This window comes from Ammospiza nelsoni, chromosome 25, assembly GCF_027579445.1.
Source record: "Ammospiza nelsoni isolate bAmmNel1 chromosome 25, bAmmNel1.pri, whole genome shotgun sequence".
Classification (NCBI taxonomy): Eukaryota; Metazoa; Chordata; class Aves; order Passeriformes; family Passerellidae; genus Ammospiza; species Ammospiza nelsoni.
Window position 1 is genome coordinate 1,427,986 of NC_080657.1, and position 11,251 is coordinate 1,439,236.

The 11,251-nt window shown below is 56.0% G+C and overlaps 1 protein-coding gene across 1 annotated transcript; it reads left to right on the plus strand.

Moving 5' to 3' along the window:
- Window positions 1–925: 925 nt before the first annotated feature.
- NT5C1A (5'-nucleotidase, cytosolic IA) lies at window positions 926–10,939 on the plus strand. The gene is made up of 6 exons (XM_059488852.1): window positions 926–1,076; window positions 7,020–7,187; window positions 8,027–8,156; window positions 8,397–8,519; window positions 8,929–9,113; window positions 9,680–10,939. Exons 1-6 carry the CDS (start codon window positions 981–983, stop codon window positions 10,046–10,048), a joined length of 1,071 nt encoding a protein of 356 aa, XP_059344835.1. The 5' UTR covers window positions 926–980; the 3' UTR covers window positions 10,049–10,939.
- The last annotated feature ends 312 nt before the right edge of the window (window positions 10,940–11,251 follow it).

Here is an 11,251-nt window from a genome sequence, read left to right on the forward strand (position 1 = left end):
GAGCTCAGGTGTTCCCCAGCAGAGAGCTGCAAAAAATCCCTGGGGAAAGGAAATCTGTGAGGCTGAAATGGTGAATCCCCAAAGGGTTTGGGATTGCTGGAGCCAGCCCTGCTCACCACACACAGCTGGCTCTGCTCTCCTCACCTGGACCTCGGTGTTGCGTTGGTCTCATGGACCACATGGGGTTGTTGTCTGTAGGGAGGGTTTTTCTTTAGCTGGAGCACAGGGATTTGGGTAAATCCCTGTCCTGTGACCTCTCCCCAGGTGACTTCTCCATCCCTTGCCCCTTCCTGGCATTTGGGTTTTGGTCTCTGGGTTGCACCCCCTGCTCCCCAAGGGCTTCTGACGTTCTGCTGGTTGTGGTGGGATTTTTAGAATTGTGCAGCTCCGTGGCTGCTCCCACCAGCAGCCCTGAGAGAGGAGAGCCTTAATTAGCACCGGCACTGATTGCATGAACCAGAGAATGGCACAGCTCACCCTGGCACGGAGCAGGGTCCCACCACCACAGGTCATGGAGCAGGGTCCCACCACCACAGGTCACCGTGGCACGGAGCGGGGTCCCACCACTCCTCTGTCCCCTCCTGGCTGCTCCATCCTCCCTGAGTGTCCTCCCTGTGCTCCCAAGGATGTCCCAACCCCACACCCGCCCTTGGGGACCGCAGGACCAGCGGCGAACCGGGCACCGAGCGGCGTCCCCAGCGCTGCCCCACCGTCCTGCTGGTGCCACCTTTGTCCCCGTCCCCTTCCCCTCGCTCCCGGCCGTTCTGTGCCCCGGAGCGGGGCTCCCCCCGCTTCCCCGGTATCACCGGGCGGAGCGAGCAGCGCTCGGTGCCGAAGAGGTTAACGCGTGTCCCGGTGCACGGAGAGCCCGGAGCTTCATGGGATGCCATATAAAGCGCGTTCCGCCGCGCCGGCCCCGGCTCCGGGAGCTGCCGGGACGCGCGGAGCGGGGCCGCGCACGGAGCGGAGCCGCCGGTGCCATGGAGCCCCCGGGCCCCGCCGGGACGCCGGGCCGGCCCTGGGATGAAGCCAAGGCTTTCTACGACAACCTGGCCCCCAAGAAGAAACCCAAATCGGTGAGAGCCCCCGCACAGCGCTCCCTGCCTGCCCCATCCCCTGCCGGTGTCTCCTCCGGGTGTCCCAGCTCCTGCGGGCTCTCATCTTCCCTGGATCCCCCCGTGGAACCCCCACGGGTAGCTGTGGGTGCCCCATCTCCTCCAGGATCCCTCCCGGTGCCCCATCTCCTCCAGTATCTCTGGGGTCCCTCCTGGTGCTCCATTTCCCCTACGAGTTTTGGGGTCCCCTTGGGTCTCTCCATATTCCCCATCTCCTCCAGGATCCCTCCCGGTGCCCCATCTCCTCCAGGATTTCAGGGGTCCCTCCCGGTGCCCCGTTTCCCCCACGAGTTTTGGGGTCCCCTTGAGTCTCTCCGTGTTCCCCATTTCCTCCAGGATCTCTGGGGTCCTTCCTGGTGCCCAATCTCCTCCAGGATCCCTCCCAGTGCCCCATTTCCTCCACCTGTTCTGGGGTCCCCCTGAGTGTCTCCATGTTCCTCATCTCCTCCAGGATTCCTCCCGGTTCCTCATTTCCCCCATGAGTTTTGGGGTCCCCCTGAGTGTCTCCACGTTCCGCATCTCTCCCAGGCTCTGTGGGGTCCCCACGGTGTCTCTGGTGTTTCTCTGACCCCCTGTGTCCATCCAGCTCCTTGGGGATGCCCCTGCTCTCCTCTCTCCAGGTGCTCCCACTCCTCCATGGCATCCCTCGCTTTCTGGGGTCTCTCTGTGGCTCTCCTGGCTCCCTCCTGGGCCAGGCTGTCCTTGCAGGGTGGCCCGGTGCCCCATGAGCCGCCTGTGCCCTGTGCCAAGGCGGGAGGCGCTGCCAGGGACAGGAGGGTGGCACTGACAGAGCCGGGGACAGCCAGGGGGTGGCACGGGGGTGGCACAGGGGTGTCGTGCCCCTCGCTGCCCCCGGAGATCAGAGGGACAGCCTGTATTGTCTAACGAGGGCTGAGCCTGTTTTAACCACGGGAGTGCCTGGAAGTGCGGCTGTGTCCCAGAATGGCAGCGGGATAATGGGGCTGGGGCTGTGCCTGCCTGTCCCTGCAGCCTGTGAGCCCCCCCAGACACAGCCACGGCCACCCTCGGGGCCCTGGCACCCCCAAAACTGAGGTGTGGCAGAGGTGCTGGCCTTGGTGACAGCTGGCACCTTCTATGCTGGCATCTTCTGTGGCACCCTCCTTGCTGGCACCTTCCGTGACAAAGCTCTGGGTGTGAGCTCTCCACGAGGGGACGCCTCCAAACCCTCACTTGGGGCACCCCTTGTGCCTTCCCCTTCCCTCACCCCTGTGCCAGCTCACCTTGCTGCCGCCTGTGCCCTCCCGGAGCAGAGGCACAGCCTGGCATGGTGGCAGGATGCAGCTCCTTGTCTTTCATGCCACGCTTTGCCCATGGATGCCAGCCCAGGCTCCTCCTCTTCCTCTCCTCGCAGCCAGCTTGCTGACCAGGGGAAACTGAGGCACGGGGGGGCAGCCATGTGCTTTGCAAACCGAGATCTGGGTGCTCACATCCTGGAGCTGGGCTGTGCCCTGTGGGGCTGGGAGTGATGCCAGGCTCTGTGCCAGCCTTTCCTGGGTGCCCTGTTGCTGTGGGCACCCAGCTCAGCTGTGCCCTGTGGGGCTGGGGGTGATGCCAGGCTCTGTGCCAGCCTTTCCTGGGTGCCCTGTGGCTGTGGGCACCCAGCTCAGCTGTGCCCTGTGGGGCTGGGGGTGATGCCAGGCTCTGTGCCAGCCTCTCCTGGGTGCCCTGTGGCTGTGGGCACCCAGCTCAGCTGTGCCACCATGCCCTGGGGGCGATGCCAGGCTCTGTGCCCCTCTCCTCTGGGCGATGGGCACAGCTCAGCTGCCCTCCCACAGCCGCCAGCCCCTGATGGATGGCTGCAGGGCGCTTCCCTGCAGTATAAATAATGTTCTTGGAAATCTCCAAACCAGCCTGAACTTTAATCTGATCCCCGAGCAGGGGGCTGGCGGTGCCCATCAGGAAATGGGGTTTGGTGTCGCTTGTCTGTCTGTCTGTCTGTCCGTCCCCCTGGCCCCACAGGAGCAGCAGAGAGCAGTGAGGTGGCAGGAGAAAAAGGTGATTTTGGGGAGCCATTCCTGGCTGGGCAATGGGTGCACGGGGCGTTCCTGCTCTGCAGTGGTCGCAGCTCTTGCCACAGGCTGGCTCCTGCCAGGGAGGTCAGCAATGAGACCTGTCACCCTTCAGCAATGCTGGAAATGTCCCCAGCCTCTCTGGTGACAGTGGGAGCTGGTGTTCTGCTGGCTCCCTTCGTCTGGGCACCCTTTGGGACCCGTCCCTCTCGCCCATGTGTGGTTTTTGGGATGCTGGAGTGGGGATAATGCTTGACCGTGGAGCAGACCCTTCCTCTTCCCTTTCCATGACCAAAAATCCTGTGAATATTGAATTAATCACAAGGATTTGGTGTTCTGCGGCATTCAGGGAAGTGCCCAGAATTCCTGCAGGATTTTAGGATGGAGTTGGGTGCAGCCAAAAGGATCCAGGGGTGCAGAATGGGGTCCCCGGTGCGGCTCCTCCAGATGTGGCAGTGGAGCTGCTGGGTTTGGGTGGCACTGTGGGCACCTCTGGCTCTCATGGGTGGGATAGCACAGCCCCTCTGCACATCCTGGGAGCCTCTGGGATTTCCAAATGTGTGCCTCTAATCCTTGGGGCGCTGCTGGGGATTTAGTGATTAGAGCAGTGATTTAAAGGCTGCCAGCTGTTGGATCTGCAGGCAGAAAATTGGGCTGTTCCCAGTCGCTCCTGAAATACACCTTCACCCCAAAACTGGGGGGTTCAGGCTGGGCTTTGCACTCAGTGGAGCTGGAGCCTGCTGGAAAGGTATTTTTGCACTTCTCAGGTGGGGTTTGGGCCTTGTGGAGCTCCTGGAGCTGTGCCAGTGGCTGATGTTCCTCTGACACATCCCTGGTTGTCCCTCCTGTTTGACTGACCCTAAGGATGGACCCAGGGTTGGGATGGGACCTTCCTCACACCCTGTTCACACTTAAACCCATCATTAATTTATTGCTCAAGGTTCAGGAGGGGCTGGATCTGACCTTCCCATGGGGAGGAAGAGGAGCTCACCACGAATCCCCAGATTCAGTTGGATTCGTCTGAGCAGAGCCTGGACTGGTGCTGGATGAGCTTTCAGTGACCTTGGCTGGCCTTGGATGATGCTTTGAGGGGAAAACAGAGTTTGTGATTCAGCCCAAAGCCTGCAGGGCAGAGGAGGAGGCTGTGGTGGGATGGGGGCTGTGGGACCAAGCCCACCCCCTCCCATGCACACATTTCCTCTTGCAAAAGAATATTTGCCTTGAAACATCTCAATTTCTGGGGAAAAGCGGGGTTGGGTGGGCTGTTAGCAGCACTCAGAGGGAGGATTTGAGGTGCTGTGGTTCCTGAGGCTTTTTAAAGCTCATTTTGGAGCGTTGCAGTGACCATCTGCAGCACTAATGGGGACGGAGAGGCATCCAAGCAACCTCGAGGAGGGAACGCTTCCAAACGAAATCCACTTCAAAGAAATGCCAAAATGCAGATTCCCTCCTCGCAGTGCAGAATCGCCTCGTTTTCCCAAATGTCAGCATTTCCCAGGGAGCAGCAGGGCTGGGAGCTGCCTTAGCACACCCGGGTGAGACTTTTCCTGCCCCGGGTGCTCCACAAGGTGCAAATCTTCCTTGGCAGGATCCCATTCCCAGAGCTGCCTGCCCTCTGGGGCTCCAGCTGCCCACGCCTGGAGCTCGGGGTTATTTTTATTGCTGTGTTTATTGCCTCTTCAATGAACCTCCCCGAGGGCTGGTGCCTTTCAGGGGTGGGGAAGGGACCTTGAGCAGCCAGGGCTGTTGTGCGAGGTGTGTGTTGAGGAGAGAGGGAGATGGAAATTCCCTCTGGGCACCCCAAGCTTGGATTGTGGCCCCAAATTATCCTTCTCACCCCTCAGAACACACCTCAGTGCTGCTATATCTGGGCTGCTGACCTGTTTTCTGTCCTGGGAATCTGAATCAGGCTGACCCCTGTCCAGGATCAGGGAGCAAACACACCTGGAAGATTTGCTGCCCACCCAGCACTGCAGGGACTCTGGAGCAGCAGGACTCCAGCTAATGGCCGGATGTCCCAAGACCTTTCAGAGTTATTAATATTTTCAGCTAATAAATGGCCCATGACGCCAGGGTTATTAATTAATGAGCTGAAGTGCCAAGGCTTGGCCTGTGACCAGTTAATAGCTGACACTCCTTGGGGACCTGGCTGTGGTTCAGTGCTGGTGTCATGGGTCAGGTCCTGTCTGTCCTGGGGGGTTGTTCCCCTGCTTTCCTAAAAGAGCCACTTCCAAAAGGGATCTGATTGCCTGAAAATGCTGTGGGAGAGGGATCCCTGCGCCCACACTGATCTTCTCAGCCCCAGCTAATCTGGGTCTCATCCTAATGCCCGCTGTTTAATCGCTTTGCTGGGGATTTGGGGGATTTTGGGAGTGGATGCAGCCTCTGGAGAGGTGCCTGGGATGGATCTGGTGCTGGGAATCTCCTGGAGGCTCCCACTGACTCATTCCTGGGTGGGGCTGGGGGCAGAGCCAGCCCAGTGTGGATGGGGCACCCTGGCCCTGGCAAAGTTCAGCCCCGGGCAGGGTGGGAGCTTGAACTTTGGAGCACCTGGAGGAGGCACCCTCCACCCTGAGCAAACGGCATTGCCGGAGGATTACTCACGGCACAGAGGATCCTGGAAGGCACCCAGGAGCAGGGGTGAGGTGTTCCTGCAGTGTTCACTGCCAGGATTTCTCAGAGAGCCCCCCCAAGCCCTGTCCTGCTCGCTGGACATCCCTATAGGGGACAGGACTCTCTGTGCCACTGTCCTTCTGTAGGATTTGCTGTCCTGGCAGCCAGGATTTCTCACTGTAATTAGTAATTAACTTATTTTTGTGCTTGCAAGTGAGTGATGGGGATTAACAGGGGACAGAGGGAGGATGGGTGAGGGTCAAGATGAGCTTGACTTTCCCTCTGTCCCCTCTGTCCCCGCTGCGTCCCTCTGGAGGCGCCTCCTTGGCTTCAGCTGGAGGAGGTTTTGGATTTGACTTTTGGATGGAGCCCTCAAACATCAATAATAATGACTCATAAATCCTTGCCTGCACCACCTGTTTGTCATGTTCCCACCCACAATAGCTGTATCAAGTGTTTGGAGGAGCTGAGCTGGCGCGGGCTGTTTGTCACATCTGGACGGCGTCACGGGATGCGGATCTGGCTCGGCCGCAGAGCGCGCCCCGCTCCTGCCTGGGGGGTGGCAAAAGCCACACAAATTCCATCTGCACGGCCCTCAGCAGCTCCTCCTGGGCTCTGCACTGGGGCTGGGAGCCTGCTTGCAGCGGGAGGGCTTGGCAGGGGGATCTGAGGCGTCCCAGATGTGTGGGGATGCAGCATCAGGGCTTTGTGACCGTGCTCAGAGGGGTCTGAGGATGAGGGAAGAGATGAGGATCTGACTCCGTGTTTCAGAAGGCTGATTTATTATTTCATTATATATATTATATTAAAACCATACTAAAATAATAGAAGAAAGGATTTCATCAGAAGCCTGGCTAAGAATAGAATAGGAAAGACTGATGACAAAAGTTTGTGGCTCGGACTCTCTGTCCGAGCCAGCTGACTGTGATTGGCCATTAATTAGAAACAACCACATGAGACCAATCCCAGATTTTCCTGTTGCATTCCACAGCAGCAGATAACCATTGTTTACATTTTGTTCCTGGAGCCTCTCAGCTTCTCAGGAGGAAAAATCCATAGGAAAGGATTTTTCATAAGAGACGTCTGTGACAGGGCTTCATCTGTTGAAGCGCTGGGATGCAGCTGCTCTGTCTTTCTCCAAATCATTTCAGAGGTGTCACCCACCTCGTGGCCTTTCGTGCTGGGAGATCCACCTGGGGGCTGCCTCCCTGATTTGTCCCTCCCTGATTTGTCTCTCCCTGATTTGTCCCTGTGCCCACAGCCCAAACCTGAGAACGCCATCACCATCGCCGTGTCCTCGCGGGCGCTGTTCCGCATGGAGGAGGAGCAGAAGATCTACACGGAGCAGGGCGTGGAGGCCTATGTGAAATACCAGCTGGACCACGAGAACGAGCCCTTCCTCCCCGGGGCTGCCTTCCCCTTCGTCAAGGTGAGCAGCCACAGCTCCCCAGAAATTCTGGGGAAGGGGCAGAGCTCATGTAGGCCAGGATGGACACTAGCAAACACAGGGCAGACAAACCTGTGTGCTGTTTCCAGGGCTGAATTTTCCATCCCGAGCCCAAGAATTGAACAAATCATCTCCTTGGATCACATTTAAAGTTTCCCTTTAGGGAATTGTCTTTCTTTTTTTTGGCAATTATGATTATATTATTGCAATTTATTTATTCTTGTAAATTGGCTGAGTTTAGCCTTGCTCCAGAGTCGGCCAATTTCTAATTTTGACGTGTTGAAATGAGGCGTTTCAAACTTGAAAATTATTTTCTAACTCCTGTAGCACTGCAGTTTTGGGTGCTGGAGCCTGTTCCCAATAAATAGATTAATCAGCTCAGTGGGACAAGACTTGTTTCTGATTGCTTGAAAAACACTTGTCTGTAACTTGGAGCTAATTCATCTTCGTTTAATAACTGCAAACCTTTTGTGTTTAAAAACAGAGGAGTGGCTAGGTGGAATTTTCCCCCCCCCCGTTAAAATGAATCTATTTTTTCCCAGCTGATGTCAGCTTGGCTCGGGGTGTAGTTGAGGTGGGGATTTTGGTGACCAGGAGTGTTCTGTTGATGGAAAGGGGTGAGCACCACACCTGGGGCTGGCCAGATTTGTGGATTTGGTGACCAGGAGTGTTCTGTTGATGGAAAGGGGTGAGCACCACACCTGGGGCTGGCCAGATGTGTGGATTTGGTGACCAGGAGTGTTTTGCTGGGTGAGAAGGGGGTCAGGGCCATGCCTGGGGGGCCTGGCTGACACCCAGCCCCTCTCCCCGTGGTGCTGCAGGCTCTGGAGGCAGTGAATGCTCAGCTCCGTGAGCTCTACCCCGACAGCGAGGAGCTCTTCGACATCGTCCTCATGACCAACAACCACGCCCAGGTTGGGGTTCGCTTGATCAACAGCATCAACCACTACGGTGAGATGGGGACGCAGCTGGCCTTGGTGGCTTTTGGGTGGTGGCATTGCTGGGCACCAAGAAAAGGAGATGTTTTCTCCTAGTTTTTATATTTTTCCTGGATTTTCTGGGTGTTGGCAGGTGGGGCGGAGCTCTGGGTGCTGGCTCTGCTGTTGGGCAGCAGAACCAAAATTAACTTCCAGCACCAAGGCTGGGTTTGGGGGGCAGCCAGGCTCACCCCGGGGTCCCTCTTGCCCCCAGATCTGTTCATCGAGAGGTTCTGCATGACGGGAGGGAACAGCCCCATCTGTTACCTCAAGGCCTATCACACCAACCTCTACCTCTCCTCTGATGCAGAGAAAGTGAGTGGGGCCATTGAAGAGGGTGAGTCTGGGGTCCAGCTCAGGGGAAGGGCAGTGGGGGGAGCCTGGAGCCCTCGGGGGTTGATCCCAGGAAGGATAACTCCAATTTCCATGTCCCTAATCCAACATTAACCTCGCCCCACATCGCTGACGCTCCAAAGAGCCTCCAGTTTCCATAGAAATGAGCCTTTCCTTCAGCTCTCCCGAGGCAAAGGTGGTGTTTTTCCTCCTTAATTCTTGTATGCAAAGGGTGATTTGTCATCTGGGGGTTTGTTCTTGCTGTGGAAGCTCTCGGGGCCAAGCTGCAGGTGCTCCCGCTCGCGTCTCCTCGCGGCGCTTTGCTCCCAGCCCGTCGTGTTTTGCTCTGCTCCTGGTGGCTGAGCCACGAGGACGGATCCTTGGATAACTGCCACCTCCTGCCTCACCCTCAGGGATTGCTGCAGCCACCATCTTCAGCCCCAGCAGGGACCTGGAGGTGTCGGAGAAGCAGCTGAGGGTGGCGTTCGACGGGGACGCCGTGCTCTTCTCGGATGAGTCGGAGCAGATCGTGAAGGCTCACGGCCTGGACATGTTCTTTGAGCACGAAAAGGCCCACGAGAACAAACCCCTGGCACAGGTACAGCTGGGCTGAGGGCTGGAAAAGGCTCTGGGAGAGAGGCAGCCCTCATGGGATGCTCCAGACTCTGGGATCAAGCCACAGTGGGGTGTGAGGTCGTGACTGTGTTCACAGGGGTCTGAGGATAAGATGAGGATCTGACTCCATGTTTCAGAAGGCTTGATTTATTATTTTATTATATATATTATGTTAAAACTATACTGAAAGAATAGAAGAAAGGATTTCATCAGAAAGCTAGCTAAGAATAGAATAGGAAAGAATGATAACAAAGGTTTGTGGCTTGGACTCTCTGTCCAAACCAGCTGACTGAGATTGGCCATTAATTAGAAACAACCCCATGAGACCAATCCCAGATTTTCCTGTTGCATTCCACAGCAGCAGATAACCATTGTTTACATTTTGTTCCTGGAGCCTCTCAGCTTCTCAGGAGGAAAAATCCATAGGAAAGGATTTTTCATAAGAGATGTCTGCGACACTGGGTGGTGGTGCAGGGGATGGTTTGGGGTCGGCTCACAGACGGGAACCTGCTGATTAAAAAGCTGACCAAAGATTCCTTGCTCCTTCAGGGCCCCCTTAAGGGCTTCCTGGAGGCGCTGGGCAAGCTGCAGAAGAAGTTCTACTCCAAGGGGCTGAGGCTGGAGTGCCCCATCCGCACGTACCTGGTGACGGCGCGCAGCGCGGCCAGCTCGGGCGCCCGCGCCCTAAAGACTCTGCGCAGCTGGGGCCTGGAGACGGACGAGGCTCTGTTCCTGGCGGGGGCTCCCAAGGGCCCTCTGCTCAGGAAGATCAGGCCCCACATCTTCTTCGACGACCAGATGTTCCACGTGGAGGGGGCGCAGGAGATGGGCGCCGTGGCCGCCCACGTCCCCTACGGCGTGGCGCAGAAACACAAGCGGCCGGCGCAGGACAAGCAGCAGACCCCAAACAGCAAATAGTGGGGTTGGGCTGGGGGGATCCCCCAAAGCCCAGCAAGGACCTCATCCCGTGAGCCAGGCTCCCTGCTCGTGCAGGGAGTGTTTGTTATGGGAATGGGGGCTCATTTTCCCCGGGTTAGGGGCAGGAGAGAGGAGGGAAATGTTCTTGGTGCCTCTGTTTGCTGCTGCTGCTCCTCCTCGTGGGGCTGGGGGCTCCTCTGTGCCAGGAGGTGTTTTCCCACTTTATCTGTGCACTCTGCACTTGCTTCGGGCAAAAACCCCTCGAGGATGGGTCTGCCTTGTGTGGAATCTTTGTGCCAGGCAGGTTTAACCTATTTATTTTAACCTATTTATTTAAAACCCCTAGTGACTCCCAAAGCCTTCTGGCTTTCCCAAGCAAATGTTTAGGCTGAGCTGGAAAATTGGGAGCACTCAGAAGCCTTCCAAGCAGCTTTGAAACAAAATTTTATCCCTTTGAACTGGAATTAAACCATGGTATTGTTCCTTCACAGCCCCAGCTGCTGCTCCCCAACCAGAAAATACTCGGTGTCTGTCCTTTCACCAAGATTTTGCCAGCTTAAATTTGGAAAAATAGAAACAAATACTTAACATACTAAAAAAAAAAAAAAAAAAAAAATCCTGTTTCCTGCTTGGAGCTTTGGGCTGGTGTATTGCTGGCCCAGGTTTTTATATTTGGGTTTCACACTTGCATGATTTAGCACTTAAAACTAATAATCTCAGTGAGCATCCAAAGCCCAGCTTGTGCAAGGGCTGCAGACACACGCCCAGGGCTTGAATTAAGTTAAAAGCAGGCCTTGATATATTAGGGACATCATTTGAAGTCCATTTAGGTAAATCTGCACAGAATTTCAGCCTGGGGATTTCAATTAAAGGATTTTTTCCCTCCCTTTCCAGGCTGAGCCCATATGAGTTGATAATCTTTTTCTCCTCAGCTTCTTAAAACCTCTGGTGTTTCCTAAAATAGACACCTCTGTTAGCGATGCTGTGAGAGAACCAAATCTCTGATTAAAAAACAGGATGGGAAATCAATGGGAAAGAAAGTGGTGTGAAAATCACACTGACATTTCTGCTCAAAGCCCTGTTGTCCCAAAGGAGGAAAGGAAGGAAAATCTAAAGATTTTTTTTTTCCCCTCGTGGGTTTTTCTTTTCCTCTATTTTTTTGGGGGTTTTTTTGCGTGACATCCCATGGCTGAGCAGGAAGGG